General features: G+C 36.6%; 3 protein-coding genes and 1 long non-coding RNA gene across 5 annotated transcripts in view; 2 read left to right on the top strand and 2 right to left on the bottom strand.

The window, feature by feature from the left end:
* The first annotated feature begins 1,042 nt into the window (after positions 1-1,042).
* LOC131431927 (putative oligosaccharyltransferase complex subunit CG9662) lies at positions 1,043-1,787 on the top strand. The gene is made up of 3 exons (XM_058597889.1): positions 1,043-1,283; positions 1,339-1,412; positions 1,471-1,787. Exons 1-3 carry the CDS (start codon positions 1,142-1,144, stop codon positions 1,705-1,707), a joined length of 453 nt encoding a protein of 150 aa, XP_058453872.1. The 5' UTR covers positions 1,043-1,141; the 3' UTR covers positions 1,708-1,787.
* Positions 1,693-2,834, bottom strand: LOC131431926 (calcium and integrin-binding protein 1-like). The gene is made up of 5 exons (XM_058597887.1): positions 2,608-2,834; positions 2,294-2,538; positions 2,130-2,239; positions 1,975-2,066; positions 1,693-1,904 (listed from the first exon to the last, which is right to left on the bottom strand). The coding sequence occupies exons 1-5, from the start codon at positions 2,691-2,693 to the stop codon at positions 1,883-1,885; spliced, it is 555 nt and encodes a 184-aa protein (XP_058453870.1). The 5' UTR covers positions 2,694-2,834; the 3' UTR covers positions 1,693-1,882.
* Positions 2,835-5,732: 2,898 nt separating this feature from the next.
* The window catches only part of LOC131431924 (SUN domain-containing ossification factor), a 65,118-nt gene continuing 54,716 nt past the window's right edge, over positions 5,733-16,134 (top strand). The window contains exons 1-2 of one of the 2 annotated variants that reach the window (XM_058597885.1): positions 5,733-6,113; positions 6,298-6,738. In XM_058597885.1, coding sequence (XP_058453868.1) covers positions 6,028-6,113; positions 6,298-6,738 — 527 coding nt within the window. In that variant the 5' untranslated portion in view covers positions 5,733-6,027. Of the gene's footprint in view, positions 6,114-6,294; positions 6,739-16,134 lie in introns of both variants that reach the window. The other variant, XM_058597884.1, reaches the window with a different exon arrangement.
* On the bottom strand, positions 7,897-13,610 carry LOC131431925 (uncharacterized). The gene is made up of 3 exons (XR_009229757.1): positions 13,166-13,610; positions 12,826-13,018; positions 7,897-8,950 (listed from the first exon to the last, which is right to left on the bottom strand). It is a non-coding gene; the product is annotated as an uncharacterized LOC131431925 (long non-coding RNA).

Below are 16,134 nucleotides of genomic sequence, written 5' to 3'. Positions count from 1 at the left end.
CAAAGTTCGGGATATTTTCCTCCATACGTATTATTATTGTTTATTTCACCCCGGCTTTAACATTCATACTTATTAGATATACACACTTTTTTTGCTAAATCTCGGCAAAATAATTACCGAGATTTGCACGCCGAGTATTCGGTAATCATATCAGCAAAAGATAAAATTGCGATGTCTCAGTAAACTTAAATTTGATAAATGTGTTATTACTGAAATTGTCAGATAAAAATTTTATTGTCTATTCGGCACAACTTTTACAAAATTAGGCAAAAGCAACGAAGTGAAGTTTATAAATTAATGAAGCTTCGAAAATTGAATGTAAACAAAGAATTCGCTTTGTTATAATTATAAACATCCAATTGGAGATCAAGATTTCATTTTGTTTTCGTATAAACATACACAAAAATATAAAATACAATTCTTATGTTCCGAGTACGTACAGTTGTAAAATTCGATGTCAACATTTCATAAGGGAACATAAACCAATGAAAGTTGCTCTTTGTTTACTTTCTCTTTTGTGAATATTTCCTTAATTTTCACGTGTACCTACAAAGTATTCGTGTAGAATGAAAGACAATAACCCCATGTTTCCAACAGTACCAAATATGTAACGAACGTTTGTATAATAAAACAGATATAGTCGAAAAAGAAAGTAAACAAAGAGAATCATTCAATTGTTTCAGACCCTTTTGGAATGTTGACGTCGAAATATGAAATTCGGACTAACCGCCGATTGTCGAATATGTTGGAAGACATGTCATTGAAGTTTTTCGACATGACTCCCGACAGTGAAACCAGGATCTGGAAGGAGCTTTCTATAAATAATCAACGTCTTCTTTTTGGACTATTACAAGACAAATTTGAATGATTTGGTTATGTATCATGCTAGAAATGGATAATTTTGGTATTCTTTTTTCGAAACGAACTAAGCTTGTATGTGGTTAACCTATCGCTTCTCGCATGATGGTTCAAGAAAATTTTCTAATTTAAACTGGCATCCCGGCTCACCAAGTGTATACGTTTAAGTTTGCCATCTGTCATTTCGAGCTGCCAGCATTTCTCTTGCGGCTGTTCTGAAAATCGACTCAGCTTTGTTCATCTGTATTTCTTACATATAAACTATCAATAAAATTCGTAAACCATGATAGAATCATTGTACAATGTTCCGTTCATGCTATTCGAAGTGCCGAACTTGAAACTGAAAAGGCCGTCATGGTTTCAGCAACCATCGGCAATGACAGTATTTTCGTTTGTACTCCTGTCTTACTTTCTGGTAACCGGAGGTATGAGATAACAATATATAAAGAAGTTAGAAAAAATAGGATCTTTGTTTTTCAGGTATCATATATGATGTGATCGTAGAACCTCCTAGTGTCGGTTCTACAACTGATGAACACGGCCATTCACGACCTGTAAGTGCTGTATTTTAACTTAAGAACTCGATAATTGTTTTTTTTTTGTCATTCACAGGTTGCCTTCATGCCATATCGCGTTAATGGGCAGTACATTATGGAAGGGCTTGCAAGTAGTTTTCTGTTTACTATTGGTGGGCTTGGTTTCATAATAATGGATCAAACACACACCCCGGGTAAACCCAAATTAAACAAAATTCTGTTGATTGCAATGGGATTCATTTTTATTCTGGTGTCGTTCTTTACGACATGGATTTTCATGCGAATGAAACTGCCAGGATATTTACAACCTTAGAACGTTTTTTATTCGACGCATGCATTTATTTTACGAAACACTCGTTATTTGCGTGGTAATAAAAAAAATTGTCTACATAATAGTATACTCTTATTTTAGTGAGAAGTTCCACGAATTGAGTAAAAACAGAGATTCTTAATTTATATGACTACAAACAAACGTTTAAGTTGTACATTTATAATCGAATACGGAAGGAGCTGTAACGAAAAAAGAAAAACAAACGCATAAGTCATTCCAAGAAGGATAACTACAATAGATTATTATTACTTTGTAAAATCGGAGGACTTATCGATGATATGCTCAAACTCGGCAAAAGAAAGTGCTCCATCGTCATCCAAGTCAGCTTCCTCTAATATGTTCTAAAATAGTTCGATATTCTGTAGTTTGTGGGTCAAACGTAATTTGGTCAAAATGCATTTTACCGTTATTAGTTGATCGATATCGCCGTCACCAAGAGCATTGTTGTATCCTGTCAATCTCTGTATCACCTGTTTGAGATCACTTTTACCGATCATGTCGTCGCCATCAAAATCTGAAATGATTACAGTTATTCATCTCGACATAAGGAAGCTTTTTTCTGACAAACCGAATATCCTGAACGCATGTTCCGCCTTAACCGATTTGGGTGCAGCATCCGAAAAGACCGACATCATATCCAGAAAGTCTTCAAAAGAAATCTCCCCATTGTTGGAGCTAAACACTTTGCAAATCCGATCGCCGAACGGGTTTACTCTCAACTCCGGATACTGGAGAATTTTGTTCATTGACAATCGAGCATTTTTGTTGTGACCTACCTTCTCCGGAGCAAGACTCTTGAACTTTTTGTGTGCGCTGGTAAATCAAGCAAAAACCAGAAATTAATTACATACTAAATACATTCGAAGGGAGTGGTGCACTTACTAGAGAATTTCCTTCTTGGTGAAATATGTCAGATCTTCGTAGTCTTGGAGTTCCTCCTCGGTGAATTGGCTTCTAACTTGACCCATTTATGTAGAATTTGTTCACATTCGCTGCGCGAAAAAGATAGATCACAAATTGTCGATTGTTTTGAAATGACGATAAATTTTGTTGAATTTAATATTCCATATTATTTCCTTCTGGATTGCCACAGTTTACCCCAGCTGTCAATTATATTTTAGGGTTCGCTCAAGTCATATGAAACGGATATGAAATGCTGCCGGGAACAACTGTTGTTTTCCCGGGAATCTACTTTCTGATTTTCCACATCTAATTAGGTTTTTTACCGTCACTGCTAACCTCAATCGGATGAACACATTTTAACAGTTCAGCAGTACTGTTTGTAAACAGAAATTTCTTTTGTTTGTTTATTGACAAATTGGATCAGACCATTTACGGTCCGTATCGCCTAAATAAAGTTTTAAAACATTTGTTCACGATTGAATACGGTTCGTTTTTGATATTTATTAAATAAAAGACTAGTTGCAAAGTGTAAAGATGATTGTTTTAGATGTGCTCTTCGATTTTTGTTTAAGCTTGTTTGTAAACAGTACCGCTGAACTGTCAAGGATGAATACTTATTCATTTGTGTCGTCACGATAAAAAACCTAATATTCAGTAAGTTTCGAACAATATTCTCTAGAGTCGTTGTTACAACCAGAGTTTCCCGAAGAAAGAGCCATAAAACAACCATAGATTTGAATTATGTGGCATGTATGGAATGGCATGATCCAATTCATTACAATCAATTATTAATTTATATATTTGGTGATCGGGTAACATGGATTTAGGAGAGTGTATTCATAACTTGATTGAGAACCAAAAATATGGCTTTAGCTCGGTTGAACTTATAATGTCAACCGTAATTATAAAGACCGTCTGATTTTTACCAAATATCGCTTTGCAACCTTTGTGATTGATATGGAATAAAATTAAAAAAATGCAGTTGAACTGCAGTTCAAATACCAAATAATGGTCTAATGACGGCTTGAGCAGTATACGACTGAGGCGAAACCGTGTTCAATCGGTATGATGAATTTGTCATATTTCATTGTATGTATAAGTTTTGCTGCGAGCTCGACTGAGGGCGTTATGCTGGTAAAAAAGTTTCTCGCCTATGATTTGTTCGTAAAATGTGAGCGCTGAATATTAGGAAATAATTGTGGAAGATTCAATCACAAGTATCGGCATCTGCGTATGAAATATGACATTGAGAAAAGAATAATTCATTTTAATTTCTCATATCGACAGTACTCTAATGGAAAGTCATCAAGCATCAAGTGTAGAGCATTTAATCACTAACATAACATGTAAAACACATGAAATTCATTAAAACCTCCACTTGATTCATGAATGAATTCCATGTATGAAAGTCACTTTTTTCACAAATAGATTTCCGTTGAATAATGATTGACCAATTCAAGTGTTTTGCCTTTCTCTATGTTGGCTAGAGCGCCGTTCACAAATCCAACTTATTCCAGTATTGTTTTTATGTTACCCGGAATCTCGTCTACTTCTTTCTCCAATCTTTACCAAAAATGTTCCTGAAAACTAATGGTTTAAAAATATCATTATTTTATTTTAAATTTAATACCATTGTTCCTTGAATAATTAAATACTCGAATTTATATTTTCTTTCAAGTGACATTTCAGGTTTCATTGCTTATACGATACATCATATCTCCATGGTTATGTTTTTAACCAGCAAAAACCCAAGAAAAGACGATCGATCCATATTCAACCGTTACTATGTGTAGCAAAGAGAAGGAAAGTGTGCATGATCGTATGCAGCGTGGAAAAGTGAGTAATCCTAATCGAAGCGAAGTGCAAATTTTTAGTGTCGCCCCCCTCGGCAAAATCGACAATGCCGTCCTAGAGCAAAAACATTTTCCATTTCTGCGATGATTTTTCAATTGGATATTTCTATTTTTATTAAAAATCCTGTCAAATAAAGAAAGAATCATTTTCATACGAGTACAGGGTCCGGCACTCGAAGTGTAACCAATTAAAAAGGCCATAAATTCAGTTTGGAAAATTACTTTCACTTAATTCATAATACAAAATGTGTAAAAGTAATACAAAATTCAGAATCAATTCACTTTTGCTCGATATGACTACCTTTTGACGTGACTTTTGATGACTTGAGAGAGCGAAGGAGTTGCTTCGTTTGGCCGAAAGCGGTCAATTTCCGAACATTGTATTTTCTGACGAGAAAATTTTTCCAATTGAGCAATTCGTAAACTCTCAAAACGATAGGGTTTACTTGACCGACCGTTCATACGAGAATTTGAGTCATCGATTGGCCACCAGAAGGCAGCACCCGCAACAGATAATGGTTTGGGCCGCTGTAACCGCAGATGGGCGCTCCAATCGTTTTCATCGAGCCTGGCGTCAAGGTAAATGCGACATATTATCGGGAAAGTATTCTGGAGGTTGCTTTGAAGCCGTGGGCAGACAAACATTTCGGTGGCAGACAAACATTTTGGTGGCAGACCATGGACGTTTCACCAGGACTCGGCACCGTCTCACAAAGCTCGAGTGAACCAAGAATGGCTGAAAAACAACGTTCCGAACTTCATCACGTACACACAATGGCTCTCGAATTCACCAGATGCGGATCCAATGGATTATTCTCTACGGGCCATTTTGGAGAGTAAAGTCCGAACTAAAAGATACACCAGTCTCGAGGCGCTGAAAAAAGTTATTGTCCGCGAGTGGGCCAAAATACCTGCAAGTCACATTCGGCCAAACGAAGCAACTCCTTCGCTCTCTCAAGTCATCAAGTCAAGGCAAAAGGTGGTCATATCGAGCAAAAGTGAATTGATTCTGAATTTTGTATTATTTTTACACATTTTGTACTTTGAATTAAGTAAAAGTAATTTTCCAAACTGAATTTATGGCCTTTTTAATTGGTTACACTTCGAGTGCAGGACCCTGTAGAGACACTGCTTTTTATTTTTAAAGTGAATGTAATTATCATCATTCCCGGGAACGATGACCCCCCTATGAAACTGTCGCCCACGTCAGACCTTCGTTTTTGCTGAAACGTCAAAAGTTTGAAAATTCATTGTTTCATTGATTCTATGCTTCACTTGTGGTACGACAGAATCATGAAAATTAGTTTAATAAGTAAATAGCGTCGCTGCGAAAAAGTGTTCAGTTGAAGCGAGTGCATTTGTCTGGACGAAGAACAGGCTAAGTTAATTTATTTTCATTTGTGTACGTGGTCTTTTCGAGCCAACCGGCTGGTCGAAAGTATAAGCTGTGTGAAATGAACGGGGAGAGTTTTCAAGCTTTTCAAACCGATGCCAAAGCAAGTTTCCCACCTTTGCCAATGTATGGTCGAGCTTTTGGGTATTAAGTATGAACAACGATTATAAATCGCCGAGAATGAGATCAAAATTAAGCTGCACGTATTGCGCTTTGATGATGGTATTTCTAATGTGCAGGTAAGAATTAAAAAATTAAGTCCGGTTATAGAGATAATTTTCTTTATGTGTCATTGCATCTGGACTTTCCCATTCCCATTCTCTTGTTCAGACATGTTGAGTCAATAAAGAATGCTTTTGTCAAAATTGTAACATAGCAAGCTGGTACCAACAAAATAACAATGAATAATTTTCTTTCCAGTAGTTTGCTGTTTATTCTGGTAGCTTCAGAAGCCTCAACGCCGTTGCAGCAACAATCCGATCATCGGAAGCCGCAAGATGACTCAACGTTTGTTCGGCAAAAAAGCAACCTCCCGGCCAAAGAATCCAGTAAAACCAGTGAAAAGTCACACAATCCTGCCGATATCGAAGTGATGCACGGTGACAGTGAATCGAAACAAAGCACTCAGCTTTTAAGTGAAATTGAGAAGATAGTGAACGGAAATGCTCCTAGGGCCAGGGTGGGTGAAGTGCGAGCAAGGAAAGCACGAAGAAATCACGATCTAGGCAAACGGTCTCGGCATGCCATTTCCCGGAAAGAAAACATACTGGTGGAGAAGCCAACCAAACTGGTGAAGTCCCCGGACTTGAACGACGTCATCTTTCTGGAAACCGTGTCCAAAAATGCCGGTGTCACCAACAGCGGGTAAGTTCGATGAAGCTAATTGAGCAATGATTTTATTTTTATTGAATGAAATTTGCGTTTTGTGTATCTAAATGACATTATTATGTGAAAAACGCAAGGCTGTTTAAAATTTAGATATGATACACGAAGGAACCGTAAGAAAATGCAGAAAAAATCTTTTTTTTTAATCTGTCATTTACGCATTTTTTTTATTAAATTATTCTTTTAAGATTTTCACTTTAAGAAAATATTCCTCGTGAAATGCTTCGTGTGTGTATAGGTTATGCTGAAATAAACTATTATTGGGTGAAAATGACTCTTGTGGTCAATGATGATGCAATCTTGTAGCTTTTTTAAGAACTGCGAACAGATCTAGTATAATAGTCATTCGTTTGTCATTGCCTACTGTTTCTAGATACTAATAATGATAATCGTACTCTAGAATTTGAAAAGTTCTGGTGAACTAAAATTTGTTTAAGTGATATGCTGAAATTCAGTTTATGTTTTAGTTCATTTCTGGTAGAAAACAACGACACAACATCGACTTGTAGTTTTCGATAGCCTTCTGCTACAATAATCGAAGCGCCTATATACTTTGAAGGTAGATAAACAACAGTGACTTTGGATAAAATTAGAATTTCTGGCACCCAACTGCGCTGCATCGTGGAAACCGCCTGAAACATGCGACGTTCCGCTCCGTTCTCCAATAACTTGACTTGCGCAGCGAATATTCAATGAGTGGTTTCACGCGTAAAATGTCAACGTCGGCGAAATTTTGTTTTGGTTTTTTACATGCCTCACTATACACATTGAACACAATACCGAATGACGATTTGGTACACTGATAAAAATCATGTCATGCAATTCTAAACGATAAAATATATCGTTGCCGCCTGATTATGTATGAATTTTGTAAACGAATGTATATAAAGCCCGTATAGATTTTAATTGGATTTTCGTTTGACCGAATCAAGTGTTTTACATTTGCAGTCGTGCTGTAATCCATTTCCATTGTTTAACACATGTAGTTCGTTTCAATAGATTGTACAATTTGTACATGAAATCTAAAAAAATTCGCTTTGTTTTTGGATTGAAATGAAAAATCATTTTAAATTGAAGTACTATTTACATAGGAATCGATCGTACCTATTTTGGTCAGTGTAGATTGCTTTTATTTGTATGTTGTTGGCACTAATTCATATAAGGGCAATAGTGAAGCGGTAATCATATTTGATTTCAAAACGTATTCAAGTTAGCACTAGTCTCTGAAGTTAAAGTCTACAGTCGTATAGACAAAAGTGCAGTCCTAGGGTGAAGATTGTCAAGACAAGTCATATTTTTAAAAACGCAAGGAGTTACATAGCAAACGAGGTGAGTACGGTACTGGAAAAATAATCCTATTCGTTCGCTTCAAAACACAGGCATGCTTCCGCTATTGTGAAGTTCTCCAAGTAATATGGTTTGTGTTATATGGATACTCACTGTTTGAAGGAATTACTTTCTTGATCAAGTTCTTAATAAAAACGAAAAGCGTCCGATAAGTTCACCAGTCCAGATCAAAGTGATCTATCAAATCTATTTTACTTTTAACATAACTAATTTCCTTATGTACACAAAAAACATATTTACATAAAAGAGGGGAAATGGGTTCGGTCTTTTATACCGACTCTAGATGAATCCAACTACACACTAAATCTATTCGACTCGTTATACTAGTTCCTTACAAATTCTTCCCTCTTAAGTTATTTGAAATCATTTATAACATTTGAAACAAAAGAGAAAATATATATATAATTCCTATGCTCATTCAGCATTTACATTTCATAAAGTATTAAAATTCTGACCAAAGCTTAGTTTCGGTATTCAATAATGAAAATTAAAGCAAGGTTTAACCATCTCACTTGAAATACAAATATTCTCCATCAAACTTCTTTTTCCTAGCTCTTGTAGACCTCCTCAAAGTAGCGGATTCGATAACGCTACTTTTATTGCTCGATTCATTCGAACGCAACGCCTCTGGATGCAACTCGCTTCTAGCTGGTGGTGGTTCCGGTGAAAACCCTCTGAACGGTGTGTCGTCATCTGAGTCCTCAAAACGTCTTTTCGTGCCACGACTTGGCAAGCGATAGAATGTGTCCGGCAATTGAAACGCCACATTGCGCCTGTGTTCTTGTTTATTGGCAATCCTTATCTGCCCCCTGTGGGCCGAGATCAAGACTGAGCCGATCGAGATCTGAAAAATGTTTGTACAAATTCTTTTAATAAACTTTGCTTCTAACCATTTTTGTGTTTCTTTTAAATTATTATTTTTGTAGTAAACCTTGTCTCCCGCGACTAGTTGAGCAAAAGGATCAATCAATTCTTTTTCAGTATGTCTTGATTTTGGTAGCTCATTGGGCTCCTTTGTTATAATTTGATGCTTAAAACTGTTATTTGGATTAGCCAAGTCCAATAAAGTTTTTGGCTTATAACAAAGAACTCTTTCTGACGGAAAATCCCCTCCATTTGTGAGACAACTGTTACGGTAATTAAAAAGGAAATAGTCTAACCGGTCTTGCATGCCCAAGGATTTCATTTCAGAATCAATAAGGAATTTTTTGAGAATATCTTTAGCCACTCTCACCAGCCGTTCTGCTTGGCCATTACTTTGTGGGTGATAGGGCGGGCTTTTCAATACCCTAATTCCTTGCCTTTCAAGATAAGAGACAAAATATTTAGAGTTAAATGGTGGTCCATTGTCTGTAACAATTACGTCTGGTAAACCGAAATATGTGAAGAATGTTTGAAATTTTTTTATAACCTTTTCTGCTTCTGTACCAAACTTCATCCAGATGACTTCAAGCCATTTAGAAAAGCTGTCCACGATCAATAGAAAAACATGACTCTCGAAATAAAAGAAATCAGCATGAATCCGGCTGAAAGGCCTGGAAGTAGACCTCCACTCGTACGTTATGTTTTTCCCTGGGACTGTCGCCATTTTAATACATGTTTCGCATTGTTTTGCATAAGAATCTATGTCCGCGTTCAAACCGAACCAGTAGACACTTCGCCTTGCAAGCTGTTTCATTTTTATTATCCCCACGTGATTAGCATGCAAAAGTTTTAATATTCTAGTCTGTAAGGAAAAAGGAATTACAACCCTATTTTGAAACATCAAACAACCCTCTAGTTCTTCTAAATTTTGATGCTGAGAGTAAATATCTCTTAAGCCTTTATTTATTCTTTCTGGCCAACCTTGTTTTATGTATTTTAAAATCTGTTGTAAATGAGGGTCACGTTTAGTCTCCTGTGCAATCATAATATAGTCTAGTGGGAGATCATTTGAAAAATTTAAACTATTAATGCATTGTCTCTCTATCGATTTTGGAATTTCATTGTCGAGTGGGAATCTCGAGCAGAAATCTGCGTTACCCATCTTGTCGGATGGCCTATAAAGAATATCAAAATTATATATAGACAATTCCATTATGTAACGTTGCAACCTTGTCACAAATATAGAATTTCGCCCAGATCTTCCGAATATTCCTAAAAGTGGTTTATGGTCTGTATATATAATAAATCGCTGCCCATACAAATATTTGTGAAATTTCTTTATTGTAGATACAATCGCTAGGGCTTCCAAATGAAGAATTGGATAAGACCTTTGCGCGGAATTTAACGAGAAAGAAGTAAAATAAATAGGTTTTTCTACTCCATCAATTATGTGGGCAATTACACCACCTAGTCCATAAGAAGAAGCATCAGCACACACAACTATTGGTTTTTTTGGATCATATAATACAAGTATGTTAGCATTCAACAACTGACGTTTACTATCACTAAAAGCTTTGTCACACATATTACTCCACACGAATCTTACATCTTTCATTAATAGCTTGTACAAAGGACTCAAAGTCGAAGAGAGGTTTGGTAAAAATTTGTTATAATAGTTTATGAGTCCAAGATATGCTTTAAGTTGCGTTACGTTTTCCGGAATTTTTGCTTGTTGGATTGTTGCCACCTTATCTGGATTCGGCATCAGACCATCTTCAGAAATAATGTGCCCCAAATAAGGCAATTTACTAACGAAAAATTTGCATTTGTCAAAATTTACTTTTATGTTGGCTTTATGTAATCGATCTAGCACTGAAAACAGCTTTGCAGAACAATCCTCGAAATTTTTTCCAGCAATCAACACATCGTCAAGATAACAGAAGACATAATTCAGTCCCTTTAATATAGTGTCCATTACTTGTTGGAATATGGCAGCACTTGAAGAAGCGCCCTGCGGAAGCCTATTGTAAATAAAAAGGCCCCGCATAGTATTTATTACAACAAACTCCCTTGATTTCTTTGATAAATTCAGCTGTGTGTAAGCATTAGATAAATCAAGCGAACAAAATACAATTCGCCAAAGACGCAAACAAATCTTGAGCTGTAGGAAGCGGGTACGTATTTGGAATCAAAACCTTATTTAGAGAAACCCTGCAATCTATAACTAATCTAATAGTGTCGTTCTTTTTCATTACCACGATTACTGGAGATGCCCAAAGACTCGTTTTGATGGGTGAAATAATTCCGTCTTTTTCAAGCATTACTAAATATTCATTCACTTTATCTTTCAGGCGATACGGAACCTCGTATGCTTTTTTGAAAATCGGCCTATCTTCACGTAACACTAAATCAGCCTCGAAACCCACAATTGGGGACGATATTTTTTTATCAAAAATGTTGTTATATTTTATTTGAATTTGATCTAAAATCTGTTTAGAAGTATATTGGGGCATCAAGGAATTTATCGCAAAAATATTTGAGAACTTCCCTCTCCAATCTCCACAAAATACATCAAGCCAATCCCGGCCTAAAAGAGGAATGAAACGGTGATCGCTGTTTATCACCACTAACTCAACCAAGGCATTTTTGCCATTGATTGTAACTGCCATCAGAGCTGATCCTAGAACATCTAAGGAAGAATCATTTACCACGATAAGTTTCCGCCTGCTGCTCTTCAATAAAACGTGCATGAAATTGCTAAAAAAATCTGCTTTGCAAAAGACTGTTACCGCCGATCCACTGTCTACCTCCATTTTAATAGTTTTGTTATTGATATTAGCGTTAAGGAAACAAGGTTCGCTAATTTTATTTACGGATTTCATCATCAAGCATGCATAATCACCTGCAGATTCACTTTCGCTGTTATAATCAACCCGAAGCCGTTTAAAATAATCGTAAACGTTGTCATCCTTCTCCGTAGTTTCCTCAACTGACTTGACCGAATTTCTTTGATGATTTTTGTATCTATAACAGCTTTTTTGTATGTGCCCTTTTTGTTTACAAAAGTTGCACACGAAATTGGAGTATCTACCTCTGCTGGTTGATCTGTGTACTGAACGTGACCTACCCCTACTCGAGTAAAGGTTGAAACGACTTTCCCGGTCGCGGCCATTTCTGCTTCGAGATCTATCGCGTCTCCAATCGTCATTTCGCGATTCATAGTAATTCTCCCTTCTTCCCAACCGATGTTTGACGGAATTTATATTTAAATTTTCATCTGAATTTAGGAGCTGAGCTCTTGACGTTGCCAGCTCACTGTTTTTAAAAATTTTTTCTGCTGTTCTAACTGACAAGTCTTCTTCGTCTAATAATCTTTGTTGCAATTTTTTGTTGTAAACCCCAAATATAAGCTGGTCTTTAATGGCCATATCACGAAACTTCCCGAAATCGCATTGTTCGGCAAGAAGTTTTACTGCCAGTATAAAATTTTCTCCGGATTCTGTCGGTCCTTGTCTCCGGCAGCGAAACTTGAACCTTAAGACAGTATCCGAATCAACTTTATCGAATCTTTCCTTTAATTTTTTTGTAATGGCGTCATAACTTAAGGTTTTTAAATCTACTTCTGGATAAAGTAACTTTAATTCCTCAAAAATGCGCATACCGGAAAAGCTCATGAAGATGTCCTTTTTCCGTTCATTAGGAATGGTGTTGCACGAGAAAAAATATTCCAAACGCTCTATATAATTGGAAAAGGACGTGCCCATTACATATGGGTCAATCGATCCAATCAACGCCATGCCTAATCGAATTAAATCTCACACCAATAATAAAAAAAAATAATGAAAGGACACGTACCTCAAGCGTCAGCGATTTCTGCTTGCTAAACCAGCCTGCAATTTGGCCAGAGGCTTTTATTTTTCCTGTATCAGGTTTCTCTACCGTTCGATTTTTTCCTAAATCCTTCTTCGTACGTGAAGAAATTGCCTTATGTCACGGATTGAAAGTGCGCCACATGTGGCCAAAGCATTAGAGCGTCGCTTGCGACCGGCTAAAAATTTGAACAATATAAAGAAAAGAATTAGTAAAACAATCGATCAAGAATACACCTATTTAGTCATATAGAATTATAACAATATTCACATTCAAATCAAATACAATTGAGCTTTTCTAAAGCCCCGGAAGCCTTTGTACTCACCGGTAACCTATTGTCCGAGTTCTGAACACTCTTGGTAATTCTGGTCACCCTGACGGAACTCCAAAATGCCGCCACCGAATCGAACTTTACAGCCGGAACTCTCGCCAATGCACTCCTGTGCTGCGAAATATGACCGCTCCCGAGTAGATATCACACGCGAAAATAACTAACCTAATTTTCGCTCGTCGCCACTGTTATATGGATACTCACTGTTTGAAGGAATTACTTTCTTGATCAAGTTCTTAATAAAAACGAAAAGCGTCCGATAAGTTCACCAGTCCAGATCAAAGTGATCTATCAAATCTATTTTACTTTTAGCATAACTAATTTCCTTATGTACACAAAAAACATATTTACATAAAAGAGGGGAAATGGGTTCGGTCTTTTATACCGACTCTAGATGAATCCAACTACACACTAAATCTATTCGACTCGTTATACTAGTTCCTTACAGTTTGATTTTTGGAGGTTGTATTTGATCGGCTTTAGGATTTGAGATAAAAGTTTGGTTGAAGAGATATAACACAATTTATGTGATCATTGAACTATTTGTAATGTAATTTCTGGAGGTTTCTACGTATCACCATCGTGTTTTAGTAGCTCGCTTGGTAGTTGGTCAACGCCAGCGGCCTTATTATTGTTCAATCGGAATACCTTCTATCTCCGGTCGGTACAATTTTTACGTCTCTACGTGGGCAGCCGTCATAAGCTTGTTCCAGCAGTTTCTTTCTCGTTGTCAGGTCTTCATGTGGGCAGTGCACGTTAATGATGCTGTTGTTGAAAAAAGGGCCTTTAATTCTCGATTTAAGCATCAGTTATTTGTGGTCACATGTCACGAATACCATCTGATAAGATACATTCAGTTTTATCAGGGTTAAGCATCAGTCTTCAAAGTGATGTCAGAAAAAAAAGTAAAATGAGAATGATATTGAATTTTGCGGTCACTATCACTACTGGCAATCGATTCTACGGACATTTTTGCATAAGAAACACTTACTTTGAAATTGTTTCCTTGGATTTATATGAAATTACTTTGTAAAGCGCTACGACATCGACGCAACGAGTTGATAAGCTATCGAATAGTACTTAATCGGTCTCGGGGAGTCAAGTTTTCAAGTTAATTAGCACATTCTTGTCGCCAATACGAGAAAGATCGTCAGGTTCAATTTTTCTTATCGATTTACCAAATTCGTATGTTTGCCGAGTGATACAAAAAGTTTTCAGGAATAGTTTGTTTCAGCAAAGAACCATGGCGTGAGAAGCGGAAGCGTTTCATGGAGCGGTTTCTTGAGCCGACCGAATAGAAAAAAGTCGCCGGGAGCCAAGTCAGGTGAATTCGGTGGTTACTAAATGGAATTCGTTTCGTTTTTAGTCTAATGCTCATGGATAACGATGGCATTATGTGACGGTGCGTTATCGTGATTCAAGATCCACGAGTTGTTTGCCCACAAGTCTGGTGTTTTTCGGCGTATTACTACACAAAAGTCCAGGTATCAAGCTGAAAATTTGATAGAATATCAATGACAGATGTGGCAACCCAAAAACATAAAATCGAATCGGGTGACTGGGAGCGCCACATAGTGGTGACTCCGGAAACTTCTTCATCAAGGTAGTATGTATGTGTATATGCGTGTACCTTTCAAAGATTTTTCTCCGCCATATATTCACTGAGACGGCCAAACCGATTTTCACAAGCTGTTTGAAAGCTACTTTTACGCAGTAAACTAATCTCACAAATTGATTGGTTGTTACTCCCGTTACGGAGATATAACGGTATAAGTGACGTAAGTTCAAATGCATTATTGTAGCTACTTTTAGTTTCGAGAATGTTGTCTAAAACGCAACGTAAGCGTTGAGTCACACTTTTCCGAACTAACCAAAACAATCCGAATTAGTTTAAAAAATCAACCCAAATTCGTGTCAGACATTATCGTAACGAAATTTGTTTTAACGAGACTGTTTGAATGTCAAAAGAATTAGGAAGAGGTTTTTTAATAACATACACTGATAAAAATCGACATGTTGGACTGATGTGTTTTACACTTATTTTCATCGCATTTGATTCGACGCTTTAATTGTAAGTGTATGTCACTTTAAATCGGATTCAAACCAAATCATATTAATTTCTATTGATAACACACTTGAATTTCATTCATCAAACAGTAAATTTATTTCAAATGTATGACACTTAAAAATGCTCAAAAAAACATTACCTGAAAACACGAACATTCTATGAGTCATGCAAATAAAAAAATCAATATTGAATGGTGAATTTTTAGAGCGTATGACAGTTTTTCTTTGATTATTTTCCTATTGCTAAAATCAGGATGGCAAGTGACCAGGAAAATCGGGAAAACCGGGAAAAACTCGGGAATTTGGTTTCACCTGGAAAAACCGGGAAATAGTCGGGAATTTTAGTGAAAAACCGGGAAAAATATTACTAGCTCACGAATGAGTAACAGTGATTAGCATAATGATTTTTTTTTTCAACAAGTGAAAAGTAGGAGACAGTTTCCAATTTTGAGTTTGAGCTAGATGTTCAGTAAAAGTGTTGAAACAACTTGTTGTCCCATACATTCTATTGGAAAATGGGTCAACACTCCATGCCTCGTCCAACGATTTTTAAGGGCAGACAGTTTTAAATCAATCAGGAAGCAGAGTTTTTTTTCAGTTGTTATCAATAACAGGACAAAAAAGGATTTTTTTTCTTTGGATTCGATTCGTTTGTATTTACTTTCGTCAGAAAAAAAACACACTTACATATAAAAAAGTTCACACCTCTATGTGGGCATCATGCTCAATTATCTTTGACATTTCACTTCTGGATGCACGCTAAACGCAAACTGCTAAACATGACTGAACTAATAATCTTTTTTGTCACGAGATGGTGTTACTGTGCTGTCTTTTTCGATTTGTAATGGATTCGTTAAAGCGATCCATATTGATATATAATATACTAGCTGACCCGT

Source organism: Malaya genurostris, chromosome 2 (genome assembly GCF_030247185.1).
Source record: "Malaya genurostris strain Urasoe2022 chromosome 2, Malgen_1.1, whole genome shotgun sequence".
Lineage (NCBI taxonomy): Eukaryota > Metazoa > Arthropoda > Insecta > Diptera > Culicidae > Malaya > Malaya genurostris.
The sequence above is the reverse complement of the archived record's forward strand: the minus strand, read 5'-3'. Positions and strand labels throughout refer to the sequence as shown.

Bases quoted from the DNA above. Each gene is read 5' to 3' on its own strand.
- LOC131431926 (XM_058597887.1), bottom strand. From the start codon at position 2,693: ATGGGTCAAGTTAGAAGCCAATTCACCGAGGAGGAACTCCAAGACTAC. The intron at 2,240-2,293 runs GTTTGTCAGAAA...TAATCATTTCAG, and splicing joins ACATGCGTTCAGGATATTCG to ATTTTGATGGCGACGACATG. The intron at 2,067-2,129 runs GTAAAATGCATT...GAACTATTTTAG, and splicing joins ATATCGATCAACTAATAACG to AACATATTAGAGGAAGCTGA.
- LOC131431927 (XM_058597889.1), top strand. From the start codon at position 1,142: ATGATAGAATCATTGTACAATGTTCCGTTCATGCTATTCGAAGTGCCG. The intron at 1,284-1,338 runs GTATGAGATAAC...TTTGTTTTTCAG, and splicing joins TTACTTTCTGGTAACCGGAG to GTATCATATATGATGTGATC. The intron at 1,413-1,470 runs GTAAGTGCTGTA...TGTCATTCACAG, and splicing joins AACACGGCCATTCACGACCT to GTTGCCTTCATGCCATATCG.